Source organism: Rana temporaria, chromosome 13 (genome assembly GCF_905171775.1).
Source record: "Rana temporaria chromosome 13, aRanTem1.1, whole genome shotgun sequence".
NCBI lineage: Eukaryota > Metazoa > Chordata > Amphibia > Anura > Ranidae > Rana > Rana temporaria.
Genome location: NC_053501.1, coordinates 78391657 through 78409550, shown reverse-complemented (window position 1 = coordinate 78409550; position 17894 = coordinate 78391657). Strand labels below are relative to the sequence as shown.

At 43.3% G+C, this 17894-nt stretch overlaps 1 protein-coding gene across 2 annotated transcripts in view; it reads left to right on the top strand.

The window, feature by feature from the left end:
• Window positions 1-17894, top strand: part of ZFYVE26 (zinc finger FYVE-type containing 26) — a 499004-nt gene that overhangs the window by 198359 nt on the left and 282751 nt on the right. For both annotated transcript variants that reach the window (XM_040332529.1, XM_040332530.1), the window contains exon 16: window positions 11279-11506. In XM_040332529.1, the coding sequence (XP_040188463.1) occupies window positions 11279-11506 (228 nt within the window). The remainder of the gene's footprint in view (window positions 1-11278; window positions 11507-17894) is intronic.

Below are 17894 nucleotides of genomic sequence, written 5' to 3'. Positions count from 1 at the left end.
GCCGATGTACGTGGATCTGGCCTATTATATCCACTTCGCCTCAATTTGGAGCAGGCGTTGGTCAGGATCCCCTCCTCTTTCATTGAGTGAAATGTGCTCCAAGGCAAAAAAGCCTATCAGTTTGAGGTTATGATTGTGAAAGAGACCATACATTTTTTGGGGAAATAGCCGACATATGGTCTCGTATCCTACAGAAAATTCTGTAATTTCTACCATGGTGAGGGCACGGAAGTCATCCTTTCTGAAGATTTATCATCGAACATGGAAGGCTTACATCTCTGTGTGAGGAGATGAAGTGGCGTCCGCGTGCATTTCGGTTTAAATCCTGCTGTTTCTACAGCGTGGAGTGGGCCAAAAAGTTCCCTTAAGTACCATTAAGGGGCAGATTTCAGCCTTGGCTGTCTTCTTTCAACGGCCCTTGGCGGCTTTGTTCAGGGGGTTTGACATGTGGCCCCTCCGGTCCGCCCACCGCTACCTCTGTGGGACTTGAATTTGGTCCTCTCGGTACTTCAGAAACCGCCTTTTAAAAACATTAGAGAGATCCCTTTATTGACGCTCTCTCAGAAGGTTGCCTTTTTGGTGGCTATTACGTCAGTCAGTAGGGTTTCTGAGCTGGCGGCCTTGTCTTGCAAGGCTCCCTATCTGATCCTCCACAAGGATAAGGCGTTGCTGCGCCCGCAGACTTCTTTTCTTCCTTAGGTCGTTTCGGCTTTTCATCTATTTGAGGACAGTGTACTTCTGTCTTTGTGTCCTCGGCCGTCGCATCGAAAAGAGGCTGCGTTGGATTCCTTGGACTTTGTCCGAGCTCTGCGGGTGTACCTGTCTGCTACTGCTCTGTTCGGAGGTCAGATTCACTGTTTGTTTCGGTGGTTGGTCCTAAGAAGGGCCTGGAGGTCTCGTCCGCCACCATATCCAGGTGGATCAGACAGATCGTGATTCAGGCGTATGCCCTAAAGGGACGGGCGCCTTCCTTTCCTGTCATGGCACATTCCACCAGGGCAATAGGTGCCTCTTTTGCTTTCAGACATCAAGCGTCTGTTTCCCAGGTGTGTAAGACGGCCACCTTCCCTAAGTTTTGCAAGGTTCATAATCAGTGAGTGCATCTTCGGATGCTTGCTTCGGCTGCAAGAATTTCCAGGCGGCTGTTTAAGGTTGCAACTACTCCGTTGAGGAGCTCTGGTTGTTTTGAGGGTGAAGTTTGTTTGGTTGCTGTTCCCACCCCTCCTTTTGTTTACACTGCTTGGGGATGTCCCCAATGTCAAGATTATTCTGCTGTGTCCGTCCATGAATGAAAGAGAAAATAGGATTTTTGTACTCGCCGTAAAATCCTTTTCTCTGAAGTTCATGGACGGACACAGCACCCACCCCTCCTTTTTTATGTTTGTACTGCTTTTTGACGAACTGAGCTGCTAGATGCAGGGAGAGGGGTTATACCCAGAGGGACCGCCTCCTGGGCGGTGCTGTACAGTTTTGATGCTGTTTAAACACTTTAACATGTTTTCTGCCTAGTCCTCTCCTGATAGAAGGCTAATACCCTAATGTCAAGATTATGCTGCTGTGTCCGTCCATGAACTTCAGAGAAAATAATTTTACGGTGAGTAAAAAAAATCCTATTTTTTCCAACCCATATGATCCTATCATTATACCAATCTGCCTCCACACCAGACAATCTGATCCAGCCTGCTTCCGCACCAGCTGATCCGTTCCAGCTTGTTTCTATGCCAGCCAATCAGCTACAGCCTGCTTCAATGCCTGCCGATCAGCTCCAGTCTGCCTCCATGAGCGCCAATCAGGCTAGTCTGATGATCTTGAACCTGATGACCCACCTAACCCAACCTTCTGTCTGCTGTCTGATGTTCCAGTACCCACGTTCCAGCCTGAAGTCCTGGTGCCCGTGTCCCAGTCTGAGATTCTGGTGTCCCAGTTCCAGCCTGATGCTCCTGTGTCCCAGCCTGATGCTCCTGTGTCCCAGCCTGAATTTCCGGAGCTCAGCCCACTGGGCCGGTGCCTGTTGCCCAGCCCACTGGGCCGGGGCCTGTTGCCCAGCCCACTGGGCCGGGGCCTGTTGCCCAGCCCACTGGGCCGGGGCCTGTTGCCCAGCCCACTGGGCCGGGGCCTGTTACCCAGCCTGCTGTTTAAGTGTCTGCCGCCCATTCGGGTGACCCGGAGCCTGCCGCCCAGTCGGGTGACCCGGAGCCTGCCGCCCAGTCGGGTGGACCGGAGCCTGCCGCCCAGCCGGGTGACCAAGGCCCAGCTGGATGTACCTCCGCCTGTTGTCCGGCTTGATACCATGGACTTATTACATGCCCAGCTTGATTTGCCTCTGCCCGCTGCCCAGCTTGATGCCATGGACGGTTTACAGTTACAACTAGTTGGAGTGTCCGGAGGTCGCTCCTTTGAGTGGGGCTACTGTCAGGAAAGGTTTCACCTGTTGGTGGCGCTGTCGGTTCTGTGGATCGCAATACTGGTGTCCACTAGCGGGTGTCTCCTGACAGTCTGGAGTTGTCAAGTTTTAACCTGCTGGTGGCACTGTTGGATCTTTTTGTCGCAGTACTGATGTCCACCAGCGGGTGTCTCCTGGCTGTGGGGAGCAGACATCTCCTCCTGTGATCAGGCGTCACCTGAGACTAATTGCAAGTGTGCGCATTAATACCCGGCAAGCATTCACACACTTGCCTTGGTATCTTCCTTGCGCCCTGACCTGTACCTGTGATCCTGTACCTGATCCTGATCTTGATTCTGTCTCCCTTCTTCCTGTCCTGTCTTGTTCCTTGCCCTCATCTGCTGATCTCCTGTGTATGACCCCGGCCTGTCTACGTTTGATTCCAGTATTCCCCATCTATTGTATTTAATTGTTTGTTATTTGTGAGTCACTGTTTGGTATTGGAGGTGTTTGTGTATTTATTATAACTTATCTTTTTTTTTTTTACTTTGATTTCTTTATTATTTTTTTTCCCAACATTACATACAAAAAGATAAATAAATATACATTATTTAAAAGACAGACATTATACAGACACACATACACAGTCTCAATATAACCCCTTCATAAAATCTGACTCATTTTTATAATTGCAATTCTTATAGTTACATATCCCCTTGTCTCATATACATCATCCCCGGTCCTATACCTTCCGACTTCTCTTTTCTAGATTAAACAAACTATCGAGAAATAATAAACCATAGAAAAATAGGGGCTAGAAAATAGGGCACTAGGGAAAAAATGTAGCTGGATGAGGAGATGCCGGGGAAGAGAGCCATATCCCCCTCAGAGAGGGAGAAGAGAAGAAGAAAAAAAAAAAAAAAAAGGAAAATTTTCCTACATAGATGTGTATTGCTTTGGAGAGGCTTTCCCACCCGAACATATGTGTACTCAGATATCAAAATAAATTTCTCATTCTCGGTGCCAGATTTAAGACAAAATAAAGGAAGATAGAGGAGCATCATATTACCCTCTTAAAAGTACCTATCAAGTGTACTCTATAATGTGTAAAGGGAGAGAAGGAAAATATATATATATATATATATATATATATATATTATTTCACCAAATAAATGTGTATTACTTTGGGGAGGCTTTCCCACCCAGACCTATATATAAACATATATAAGAAGAGATTTCTCTTAAAAAAAAAAAAAAAAAAGATAGAGGGACATCCTATTACCCTCTAAATAATACCTATCGAGTTTACTCTATAATATATAGAGGAAAAGGAAAAAAAATAAAAAAATATTACTTTGGGAAGGCTTTCCCCTCCCAGACCTATATAAAAAATTCTCCATACAAGTGCCATAATAAGGAAGAATGAATAAAAAAAAAAGTGGGGGGGAGGGGTGAAAGGGCATTATTGCTATCTTTCCCATAGTTAAGATGGCATTTTTGCTCCTGCCATTTCCTTGCACGTCAAAACGAGGTCTGGCTATTTATTGCGGGGAGTCAGTGTATTGCCCATCCCCATTGAAAATGTCAACTTATGACAAAACGCATCTGGGACGGCGTGCAGTGACGTCACCACGTTCGATATGAAGAAGGAAGGGCTCCTCTAGTGCCGGCCGGCATCTTTTACGCTTTTAACCACTTCCCAACCACCGCATGTACATTTACGTTGGCAGAATGGCACGGACAGGCACATCAACGTACCTGTACGTGCCTGCCTAGACGGTACTTGAGGCGGTCGAATTCCCTCGGGGAGCGATCCGGGACGACGGCGCAGCTATTCGTTTATAGCCGCTCCGTCGCGATCGCTCCCCGGAGCTGAAGAACGGGGAGAGCCGTATGCCGTGCTTCACTGTGGCCGCGTATCGATCGAGTGATCCCTTTTATAGGGAGACTCGATCGATGACGTCAGTCCTACAGCCACACCCCCCTACAGTTGTAAACACACACTAAGTGAACACTAACTCCTACAGCGCCACCTGTGGTTAACTCCCAAACTGCAACTGTCATTTTCACAATAAACAATGCAATTTAAATGCATTTTTTGCTGTGAAAATGACAATGGTCCCAAAAATGTGTCAAAATTGTCCGAAGTGTCCGCCATAATGTCGCAGCCACGAAAAAAATCGCTGATCGCCGCCATTAGTAGTAAAAAAAAAAAAAAAGAATAAAAATGCAATAAAACTATCCCCTATTTTGTAAACAATATAAATTTTGCACAAACCAATCGATAAACGCTTATTGCGATTTTTTTTTTTTAACCAAAAATAGGTAGACGAATACGTATCGGCCTAAACTAAGAAAAAAAATGTTTTAGATATGTTTTTGGGGGATATTTATTATAGCAAATAGTAAAAAATATTGAATTTTTTTCAAAATTGTCGCTCTATTTTTGTTTATAGCGCAAAAAATAAAAACCGCAGAGGTGATCAAATACCACCAAAAGAAAGCTCTATTTGTGGGGAAAAAAGGACGCCAATTTTGTTTGGGAGCCACGTCGCACGATCGCGCAATTGTCTGTTAAAGCGACGCAGTGCCGAATTGTAAAAACCCCTTGGGTCATTTAGCAACATATTGGTCCGGTCCTTAAGTGGTTAATGAATTTGTGTTTGTAAGTACAACCTTTTTTACTTAATAAACGTTACCAAACGGTATTACGCTATAGTCCGTTTTTGTCACCTATGATCCACGGACCATCTTTGCAAAGGAGGTAGCGATCCCTCGTTGGATGATTGATCCTGTGGCTCCTGGACCCTGTGTTTATCCATTGACGGAGACCATATCTCTTTAAGGCTGTGTTTACTTATCAATCTGGTAAGAGGCTTTCCATGCGGTGGCGGTTCTCATACTTGCCTAGGTACGATGCACCTTTCCCTCTGAGCAGAGAGCTGTTGCCTGTCAATCGGCAGCTCTTCGCTCTGCCCCCCCCCCCCCCCCCCAGCTGTGGAGGGGTGGGAAACGGCCGTCTCAGACTCTAAGCAAATCGCTGAGAGGCTGAGACAGGCATCAGTGCAGGTGCCTGGCCACAACCGGGCGTCCACAGTTATAATGCCGGCATCGCAGAGAGTAGGGGGAGAGGAGCTAGGCTTTAAGCGCCAGCTTTGCTGGACCGTGGGACAGGTGGGTGTCTAATTTATTAAATGTCAGCAGCTACACTTTTTGTAGCTGCTGACTTTAAAATGGGTGGAAAAATTGAGAAAACCTTGCTTTAATCCCCTCAAGGGACATTGCCATCTGATCTCACTGGTCTCTGATGCTCGCAATAGGGGTAGAGGCCACCCCCCCCCCCCCCTTTAGCCAACCAGGCCAGCAGCCGACCGCTTTTGTCTCCATATTCAAACACCCTTTGAGCGGAGTGCAGCATAATTTTTTTTAGTTCTCTCAATTCGGTATAGAGCAAGCTCTCAGAGCACCTGTTGCCAGGCAGTATGACTAACCTCAGTTGCAGAGATACACCCTCTCTCACCTTTAAACCTCTTCCTCCAAGACACCCAGTGACCGGACTGCCTCTTTCTGCACTGAGGAAATACAGGATATGTATTCCCCCCCCTACCCCAGGATTAAAAGCATGCCACATTACCCCATAATTTGCCAAGTTCTGGTTTAGGACCCAATAGTTACAAATGGCTTCCATAAGTGATTCTTGGATCTTGGTGTGTAGAGCCCAATACCCGAAGATATGCCACTGACTTAGATCCAGAGAATTGGCTAGGGACAGAGTAAGCCATGATCAAAGACTCCCCTAGAGAGATGATGAGCCTCTCCGACCCAGCAGAGGGCTGCTGCAGAAGCAAAGGCCAAGTCGATAAGGGTCAGGTCAGGTATATTCCCAACCCTGGGGATGGTAATGTTGCTAGACATCTGTTAAAGTGGTTGTTAACCCAATTGCCCCCAATTGTCTGTTTCACAGAGTTACCCTAGCTGACAGCCTCCCACTTTGGTGGAGAGAATTATCTGTCATAGGAGCCTTACCCACACACTCTGTCCTGTGGGATCCTATCCTACCCCTTGGCATCTTGCATTTCCTCCTATTCCCCAGGCTCCCTCCTCGTGTACCTCACATTCCCTGGTGCTTTGGCAGACTTTTTTCCTGGCATCCTTGGTTGGGAGGGGGGCTTCTCAGTTGTCATTGTAGGTTCTGCATAGCGAGGGTCCAGAAGGCTGCAACCTTGGTTAGCGGCCCTTTAGCTGGTAATCCGGCGATCATATTGGGGTGGACAGGAAGGGTGTCCATTTTGCAGTCAACCTTCCCATTGACTTGTATGGGAGCTGGCAGGAGAATTGCATGGCAGCCATTTTCTTGTAGCCACATGGCAGTGGCCATCTTGCCAGTGATCCCCATTAACTTGTATTTGAGCTGGCTGGAGATGTGCATGGCAGCCATTTTCTTGTAGTTACACGGCCGTGGACATCTTGCCAGTGATCCCCATTAACTTGTATGGAAGCTCGCAAGGAAAATGTGCATAGTGGTCATTTTCTTGTAGCTGCGTGTAAGTGCCCATCTTGCCAGTGATCTCCCTCTCAGGCTGGATATAGAAGCAGGCCCTGGGAAGGAGGCCATGCTTTCTGAGGCACAGTCGGCACAGCAGCATCCACAGCTGGATCACTGACCACATCCAGAGGCAGAATCCATGTCAGTACCCAAAGTGCTCCCCTGGCAATTGGGTGGTGGTCAGCCCTCCCTGGAGTACCCCTCTCTCTGCTGTAGTCAGTCTTGGGGGGGGGGGGGGGCATTTTGTTCCCTTTTTTCCCTTAGTGTCCTCCATTTTGGTGGTAACTTGACAAAGTGGGTGGGCATATGCAGTCACAAGTGCACTTCTGATTCCCTTTTGGAGGCAGCAGGCTACTCTGGGTCCTCTGTCCCCCTAGACATGCTGTTTGCGGTCCTGGGGTTGTTCATCTCCTGGGTGGAGGAAGTATTTAGGGGCAAGGCCAGCAGGAAGCGGCCACCACCATAACCTGCATCTTTGGACATTTCTGAGCCCAAGTCAGGCTTTGCTGCTACAGGCTCTGTGTTTTCTGCAGACCCTAAAGATGCCTCCTCTGATTTCATCCGACAGCAAGGGCCAGCTCCCTGCCTCTGAAATTGCACAGGAGAAAGCACTGATGACCACACTGATTACTTCCATGCAAGAGATGCTAGCAATTAGGGACTATGCTGGGCAGCCGATGATGTACCTGTCCCCTTTGGTGTGCACATGCTGGCTAGGTCCAGTAAGGTTTTTCCTAACCCTGCATACTTTGATAGGTTTACAACGTTTGAGAGCTCTTTGTGTGGTTCTGAAGCACTTTTTTAAAGAAATGGACCTCACCTTCTGTGGTGAATTACCATATTTCGAGGTTGAATGAAGCAGCCATGATACTGGTGCAGGAGTCTCCCTCCTTTAAGGATCCTACAGACTGCTGGGCAGAATTGGTCACGTGCTCCGTTTACCATTGTGGGGTCGGCATTGCAGCCTGTGTTTGCCAGGGAAAAAACAAACAAACACAATGATGGAGCAAAAAAGGAAATCTGAACCACAATACCAAACTTGAATAAAATGTTGTAAAGGGGGGGGGGACGACGATGGGGTGATGGTAACAATAATAATGATAAAAAAAAGTCCCAATATATAAAGTCCGTATATATAAAAGGTTCAAAGTGACATGTAAACCGTGGCAGCACTTTAGAGAGTGAATCAAGACCCTGGAATAGCAAAAAAAGAAAAAAATGGGGCCTACTAAGTGCAGTATGTCTGGTAATGATTAATTTATTTATAAAACAGCCAATAGCTACTCACTAAAATGTAGTGCAAATGTACTCATAAGGAAGGGGGGGGGGGGTGAAGTCACTGTAGATCGTCAGCCGATGCTCCATAAGATGGCGGCATCTCTGGTGGGGATGTAGTTGGTTGCTGTCCTGGAGGGGAGCGAAATGGAGCACTGTAGGCACAGCAGAACTGGAAGTAGCTGTTCGGCGGCGTGCGTTCCAGCCTGGTGATCACTCCGATTAGTTTTCAGGCATGTACGGACTTCTATGAAAATGGCTGCTTCGCCCTAAGCTGCTGTATATCCAGGGTGATGTTTCATTTCCAAGTGTATTTTGGAAGCTATAGATGATTTTTGTACTGGAGCTAGGAAATATTTTTGACTGCTCTGCTTCCACAATTTAACCACTTAAAGCGGAGGTTCGGCTGATTTTTTTTTTCTTTTTTTTAAGTCCGCAGCTACAAATACGGCAGCTGCTGACTTTAAAAAAAAAAAAAGACACTTACCTGTCCAGCGCACCCGCGATGTCAGCAGCCGAGGCTGAGCAATCGCTCGGTCCTCGGCTGCTTTTGCCACCATCCTCGGTGAGGGAATCAGTAAGTGAAGCCGAACGGCTTCAATGCCCGATTCCCTACTGCGCATGCACGAGGATCAGACCCGGAAGTGGTGCAAATACCTGTCTCAGACAGGTATGTACACCCCTCTCCCCCTAAAAGGTGCCAAATGTTTTACCGGAGGGGGGGATTGATCCAAAGAGCTCACTTTTTGTGTGAACCTCCGCTTTAAGGACTCCTCACTGTATATATACGTCATTTTTTTAAAGATGGATATCTCTGTAACGGCAGCAGCTGCTGCCACAACCGAGATGTCCATCTCTTCAGTGAGGGGTCCTGTAAACGATAACTGTGGTCTCCGTGGCGGATTCACTGCGAGATCACCATTATCGGTGGAGGCGATCAGGTCCTCTCTCCTGCTCGGCTGGGATACGAGTGAGGGCAAGATGGCCCCCACCCGTCCCCATAGCAGGGCGGAAGCGACGTCAAAATGTCACTTCCACCCATGCTTCTTAAAGCAATATTTTCTTGTCATCTTTTCAAATGACTATTTTTTTTGCATTTTAGTCTAAATATGAGATATATGGTCTTTTGTGCCCCAGATCTCATATTTAAGAGGACCTGTCATGCCTTTTTCATTCCTTGTAATAGGAATAAAAGTGATCCATTTTTTTTTTTTGTGTATGTGTAAAAATTAATAAAATAAAAATAAATAAGAAAACAATTTTTTTTTTTTTAAAGCGCCCCATCCCGACGAGCTCGCGCGCAGAAGCGAGCGCATACGCGAGTAGCGCCTGCATATGATGAAAACGATGTTCAAACCACACATGTGAGGTATCACCGCGATCATTAGAGCAAGTGCAATAATTCTAGTCCAAACCTCTGTAGCTCAAAAGATGCAACCTATAGAATTTTTTAAACATCGCCTATTGAGATTTTTAAGGGTAAAAGTTTGACTCCATTCCACGAGCGGCGCAATTTTAAAGCGTGACATGTTGGGTATCATTTTACTCGGCGTAACATTATCTTTCACAATATAAAAATAATTGGTCTAGCTTTACTGTTGTCTTATTTTTTTATTAAAAAAAGTGAATTTCTTCCAAAAAAAAGTGCGCTTGTAAGCCTGCTGCGCAAATACGGTGTGACAAAAAGTATTGCAAAGACCGCCATTTTATTCTCTAGGGTGTTAGAAAAATATATATATATATATAATGTTTGGGGGTTTTAAGTAATTTTCTAGCAAAAAAAACGGTTTTAACCTTGTAAACGCCAAATCTGAAAAATAGGCAAGGTCCTTAAGTGGTTAAGCACTAAAAGTGTGATCTCTAGATCTGATCCAGTTGTTGGGAGATAGCTTAACTTAGTGTTGGTAGCTTGGCAGACACAGACACAATTCCAAATGACTTTTCACACTGGTGCGGTGCACCTTGAGGGACTTTAGAAAAAGACCTGCAAGTAGCATCTTTTTGGCGGCAGCGCTCCCAAAATGCCCCTGCCCATTGAAATGAATAGGCAGCACTTCCAAATCACCTAAAAAGCGTTTCGGAAGTGCCGCAACAAGGGCATGTTTAACCCCTTCTTCGGCAACTAGCGGGGGTTAGCAGCACTTTAACGCAAACTCTCTGCGACCCCAGTGTGAAAGTAGCCTAAAGCATTAAGCGGAGCTCCACCCTAAAGTGGAACTTCCGCTCATAGGATTTCTCCCTCCTCCGGTGCCACAATTGGCACCTTTCGGGGGGACAGGATACCTGTGTTTGACATGTATCCTTTCCCACTTCCGGTAGTCCAGCCGCGGCCGTGACACGGCAGTGACGTCATCGTGGGGCTCCCTCCTCTTCCTCCCCTGGCCGCCGGGCTAATAGGAGAGAGGAACGGGGCCTCGCGCATGCGCAGTAAGGTTCCCGGCGTGAAGCCGAAAGGCTACACTGCCAGGTTCCTTTACTCGCAATGGCGGCGGCAGCATCCGACAGCTGATGGAAACGTCAACTGCAGTGCCAACATCAAAGGACAGCAGGACAGGTAAGTGTCCATTTATTAAAAGCCAGCAGCTGCAGTATGTGTAGATGTTGGCTTTTAATTTATTTATTTATTTCCTCGGACCTCCGCTTTAAGAAGAAGGGTGAGACTAACTACATAGAACATCATCTAGCTACAAATTGAGGTGGATTCAAGATTATTAAAGGTAAACAAACAATCCATGTGTACCCTATCAAAGTCTAGGATTTCAAATAAACATTCAATGCATGTGTAACATAAGGCAAATAACACTCTTAGGTCCTGATTAATATAGATATATGTTTTTCAATTGGTATATATATTCGAACTATTTACAATAACCATGACTGTTTCTATTGATGCTACTCTGCCGTTTTTTTTTATTTTATTTTTTTCATTTAACTACATACTCGCTTATGATGACTGTGTAAGTGGCATTGCCTGCATTTTAACATATTATCAATATATAGACTTGTACATATTTGTGGCGTAGAATTAATAACAACAGTTTTTTTGTTTTTGTATTGTTTTTTGTTTTTTTCAGAACTAAAAGGAAATATTGTGCAGTCATTGCTAGACCAGCTGGGTATGAAGCCACAAGAAGTTCAAATCAATCCTGTCTGCAAGCAGATAATTCTTCTCTTGGAAAACTTTGATAAGAGAGCACACTCACTAAACATGGAAAACTATACATTTGATCATGTTCATAATTTTTTTACATACATTGACACTCTGGCAAAAGTTATTGTTCAAAGTATAAATTCAGACTTGGGTAAGTAACACATACCTTTAAAAACGATAGAAACTATTCTGGTCTGCAGCAAGCAAACATTTTTGGAAAGATCACGCTTATGCTAGTGTTCGTGTCAAATTTAATTGTTGCTCATCACAGTTGACCCTTGTGTCTCCAATATTTTATTCAATGCAATCTAAAACAATTTTCAACGCAAAAACTAAAATCATTTAATATACTGTATTTATTGGCGTATAACACTCACTTTTTTACCCTGAAAATGGAGGGTAAACTGTGCCTGCGTGTTATACGCAGGGGGCTATGGAAAGTTTTTTTCCTGAAACTTCCCTCTTAAAGTTAGTGTGCGTTTTATACGCCTGTGCGTGTTATACGCCGATAAATACGGTAAGTGTCTCTTCTAGCTAATATATGCATGGTGTGCAACATATTTCTAATGGAATTTAAGATTTGTTAAATTGCTTTGTTGTGGAGAGATTAACTCATATTTGTTTCTCTTACTGTATAAACTTCTAAGTGGTTTCCAACATGACATCAAATATTTTTTAATGCTACTATTTGAATAACAGGAGATTCAACATTGTCAGAACATTTATACTGCCATATTAAAACCATATTATATTTATGGAATTATGTAAAATCTGTGTTTTTGGGAGATTTTCACATTTTTCCACAATACAACCAATTCAAGTTTGTTTATCCGTGCTAGTTTGGAGACAAGTGAGTACAACAATATGCTAAAATATGTATTTCAATACTTCATTAATGACTTGGTAAATCTTTGTAAATGGCTTTCCGTATCGCTACGGATTTATGTAAACAAGCTAGGTGTTGACTTTGACACTTGTGATTCTTCTCAAAACAAATAGACCTCTAAGCTTACACTTTAAAAATGCACGGACAAAATGTTATACTGTGCACAGAGCTTGATAATTTAATCAATACTTTATTTACGGTAAAATTGATTCTCTAAGGCCCCTTTCACACTGGGGGGCGTCTGTGTAAAGTGCTGCTATTTACTGACTTATTTACATGGGTATTCGGTCGCTTGCGGGGCTCTTTTAACCCCCGCTAGCGCCGAAAAAAGGGTTAAATCCACCCGTAAAGTGCTGCTGCAGCAGTGTTTTGCCGGCAGTATAGCTGCGGTGTCCGTTTATTTCAATGGGCAGGAGCGGTGTACACTGCTCCTTCACCGCTACAAAGATGCTGCTAGCAGGACTTTTTTTTACCGTCCTGCTAGCGCACCGCTCCGGTGTGAAAGCCCTCGGGGCTTTCACATTGGAGAGACAGCAGCGGCTCTTTTAGAGCGCTTTGCAGTGCTATTTTTAGCGTTCTAGTGCCTGCAAAGCGCCCAATGTTTAAAGGGGTCTAATTTATTTTATTATATGTTTATACATAGCCATTGATAAGACTATTAAAGTACATTTTGTTGAGATATGCAACCATGCGTATTTCTCTATATTTGGAAAAATAATTATTTCTTACTGCAGTTAGAAACAAAACAATTCCAAATATGTTACAAAATGTTTGTTTTTAGTAATGTGTTTGCTAAATCAAGTATTAATAGTTAGAATTGAAAATTACCGGTGGTCTAAGAAACTTTTGTTTTGAGTATCAGTTGGGTGTCCAAAGGATATCTTTGGCCCTCATTACTACATCTCTGCACTTTGTTTTTTTTTCTCCTCTTGTCTCTCTGTCTCAAGATCTCCTTCAGTTCCCCTCAAAATTTTCCAGGCCATGCGTATTCCTTTTTTTATTCCCTCCCAAAAAGTGTGCGTTGTGTGTGCGTGTGTGTGTCACTACTACGTAATTGATGATGGCAAAGGACGGGTTGCTTAAATGCAACCATGACAACCTTGTCTGTTCAGCCATCTTGGACTCTTAATATTTTCACACACCATGGGCAGTATGGTATTATAATTGATATTATTAAATAATTGAATAACCCTTTGACATTGGCTTAGCGGAAAAGGCATCAAATATAAGAACATGTTTTATATTTTGACATTAATGTCGGACTTCCTGTCTACTATTGAAATATGTGTTTGAGAAAATATACCCACACAATTACTTGTGTTCTAAATACCATGAAAAACTGACTAGAAGCATAACAGCTATTCATGAATGTTCTCAATAATGGAACTCTTAAACTTTCGTAAGATTCCATATTTACGACTCTTATCATAATATAATGCATTATTGGGTTTTATGAATATCCAAACAATACATTTATGAAAATATGAAATTAAAATTAATATAAACAAACCAATATATGTAAAATTATTCACGTTATTATGCATATAATTCAATATATGTAAATATATTGGGGATTATTGTTAATATGACTGCGAGCAGTGTATTAATACAAGTTTTTCAAGAACATGATGGGTTAATATGTCACATCTACTTTCATTCCTTAGTCAAAGAGACAATGTCCATACTGTTATTTGAAACTTAGGAGTGTCCCTTATCTTACCATAACATTGGGCCTCCTTGCTAATGCCTCAACTGATTACTTACATGATTCATAATTTACAACTCAGGCTGATATTGCAAGGAGCCTAGAGTCTCTTACAAAATCTCTGTGAGGGTTCTTAGTTTCAAAGACAATGAACTTAAGGTTAACCTCATAAGGAAAAAAAATAAGCAAAATAGCTTCTGTCATGTTCACATAAAAAAAAAAATAATAATAATAAAAAAAAAAATATATATATATATATATATATATCTTTTTAACCCCAAAAGTCCTGACAATGTAGTAAAATAGTAGGGACTCCACACTTGGGATACAGGCTAGGTTGTAGCCTTCCCTAATAGGCCCCCCAAAGGGGGGCTATAATGGAAAAAATAAAATAAAGTGGGGTTTGTGGCACTAACAGACCAAAGGGTAATTTTTCAGATCACTGTTTGTGTGAAAGTGAGTATATTGTATGCACCAAAAACTATTTTAATATAATATGCTAGTTTGAAAAACTCACGTGATTGCTAGTCATAAAAGCATCCAATGACATGAAATAAACCTACAAGGTGTTAGTGTGTAAAGTGACATCAGTATGTGAAGTAACACATTACTTCATAAAGTATTGATATACTTGTGGTGAAATTGCAAATCCTAGTGCAAACAAGGATTCCCTAGCATAAAATTGCAGGTAAATTCAAATAGCTTGCATATGTGTAAAAAATGTAACCAAAATATATATAACACAAAAAATCAAAGAACATCTGTAATCAGAAAACAAGTTCATATGTAAACTTCAAAATAAACAGTCCAATCACAAGTGCAGTATTGCTGTGGCAAGTGCAGAAAGTTCCAAGGTGACAAGTGCTTGTTGTTGCATAGATAATCGGGTGACTCTTGTGCTCCCCCTTATGGGTCCCCACTCACCAGCTCCTGTTACCCCTGTGGGGGTAGTTGGCATAAGAGTATACAGGCAACTCGGCTCTTGGTAACTCCTACAGTTGGTCCACCGAGTCAAGATACCTTCTGACTCTCCGTTGTCCCTTCTATGCCCACCATTAAAATACTTCCCTTCATCCACCCACTTCTAATGATGGGCATACATGCATTATTTTGTTTTTTAATTGATTGTGGTTGGCGAAATCCCCTTCTATAGCGCTGGAGTCGCTGATTTACATATCGTGGGAGCAAATGCAGTTGCTGTCAAGATAAATCAGTGCTGCAGCTGAATCTACCCCAAAAGTTAGGAGCAAATCGCTCCTCCACCCCTGCCCCCATGCTTTGGCATATATGCAATTTTTTTTTTTTAACTGTGGTGGTGAAATGCACTCCTACAGCGCTGGAGTCACAGCTTTATGTATAGTGGGAGAAAACACTGTTGCGGTCAAGATAAATAAATCATCAGTTTTTTCGATACATTCAACTGCGACATTGCTTTTAAATCTCAGTTTAAGACACTGACCGAGAATCTATTCCCTCAGACTTGGAGAATTTGCTCTCTACTGAAGACCTTCCCAAGACACTGTCGGTTTCCTATAAGAAACTGTTCACTAACCAGGCCAAAGGCGGTTATCAAATGCAGGGACAGGTGGGTGGCAGAGGTTACCGACATTCAAGGGGAGGATGGGATGACATGTTGGCACATCCGTTCAACAATCTGGTGGCAGCCAGGATAGATTGATTCATTTATGTTCCTACACAGGATTTTACACAGGGTTTTACTTGTTACTTGTTTGCAGTTTTCCAGGTAGACAGTGCTAATGTTAGACAGACTGGAAATGTTAGTATCTGTACTGGTTGAGTTTTTGGGCCATGTTGGACTATCAACGACCCAGCGGTTGGCTGGGTTGGCTGCTGCTGTTGTTTTACTATATATTTTGTTAAAAATCAATAAAAGGGAAAATGTTATACTTGCCTAATGGTAATTTTCCTTTCCTGATGCAAGCATGACAGCATATACGTATGGGAAGGCTCCGCCTCCCTGCCCAATTAGGACCGGTTATACTATAAAAGTAGGTCTCCTTCCTTACCAAAGTATTCTTATACTTTAGTATCACTGCGGACGCCTTTCTTGAATGCTCAAGGCCCTTATATTTGTTTCACTTTCTTTTTTGGGGGGGGGGGGGGGGGAGGCATCAGGAAAGGAAAATTACCGTTGGGTAAGTATAACATTTTCCCTTTTCCTGACACAGCATGACAGCATATACGTATGGGATGTACCAGATCACCAGACAACAAGGGTGGGTACTGCTCAAGTGTTTAAGAGGATTAGATCTATCCCTTCTAACGACTGAGATTTATTGTAGTTACGACTGCTGGGTCCACCAGAATGGACCCCCAACGTGTTGAATGTAGAACAGGTCGTAGTTTACATATTAACTCTGGAGGAACTATTTTGGAGTTCCGTCAATGGATGCGCAACCAGTTTGGAAGAGCTGTCTCTGCCCTCATCTGATGGATTTGTCCTATCCATCTAGGCTTTGACTAACTTTATCCGCACAACTGAGATTGTCTTCATGGGACAGCGAGATTGTCCTTTTCCGATGCCGTTAGGCCTGATGAGTCTCGTTTTTCTTCTAGAAGGAGGGCTAATTTTATGTGTCTCTTCAACCTTGAACCTCTTTTCAATGTTTGTGGAACTTCAAACATGATGATGATGATGATGGATGTTCCTAACTCAGGTTGCCAAGATACCAACCTTTGTATAGTGTTGAGGAAGAGACTAGAGCCATTTTGCCTGATCATTTCAGCAACAAGGTAGTTTATGGTTTGACACTTGGATGTTAATGTAATCACAGGCAAGCAGCGCAAATTAATAGTCATCTGACAATTAGCACTAGCAGGTTAAACCTACCTAGACACATGTACCACCAAGGAGACCAATCTTCAATACACAGTGAACCCACCCTGCAGGGCCAGGCCCTGCATTACAATGAAAGGGCTCTCAGTATCACCTGTTATCAGTTCAAGCTTTAGCAATACTGCAAACACTTCCTTCAGTCTGTTTAATATTAGTAAACAGAGTGGCACTATGGATATCCAGTTACATTCACATGTGTGATACATGCTTTTCAGAAATGCAAACTAACAGCCTGCAGAAAATAAGTCCGGACTGTAGAGCCAGGCTTGTTCAGTTAAAAGGAGGACTTCAGCCCAGCACAGCACACCTGCTATCATCATTAGCAGTACAGTATTGCCGACACAAACCACAGCCCTTCAGTAATGCCAGTTTAACCACATACTTGCAGCAGTAACTGAATAGAATTTTGCACCATATGGTGCCTTACCACCTGCATGCTTCATGTCCAAACAAAGTCCAATGAATGTCCATCCATGGTGTCATGATAAATGAGCAACCCCTAGAGACCAGATGCCTTCACCCCCATCTTCCTGAATCCTGCTGGGGTGAGGTCTCCCCCATATAGGCGTTCAGGTCTGCCTGTACAGTGGGGAGCTTCGTCACAGGAGAGGCTTGAACCTGTGCGGCTTGGCCGGAAGTGTCCGGCAAGGTGAGGGAAAGAAAAATTCCTGCTTTCTAGCAGTAGCATAACCTCCTGTAGAAGTGAGGAAAAAACAGAGAATACTGTGGTAAGGGAGGAGACCTACTTTTATAGTATAACCGGTCCTGATTGGGCAGGGAGGCGGAGCCTTCCCATACGTATATGCTGTCATGCTGTGTCAGGAAAAAGAAATAATAAAAAAAAAAAAAGATTAATAAATCTGTGCTGCAGCTGAATGCATACCTGAAAACAAAAAAAATGCAGAACAATAAAACACAGTAAATGGTAAAGTATAAAAATAATTGCATACCTGAAAAGCAAACATGATAAAATATAATAACAATAAAACATTGCATTTAAGCAGAGAATACAGTAAAAAAGAGCAGAACAATAGATCGAAAGACTATTTTTGTTTTTTTATTTTATATATTTTTTTTGTTTTTGTTTTTTA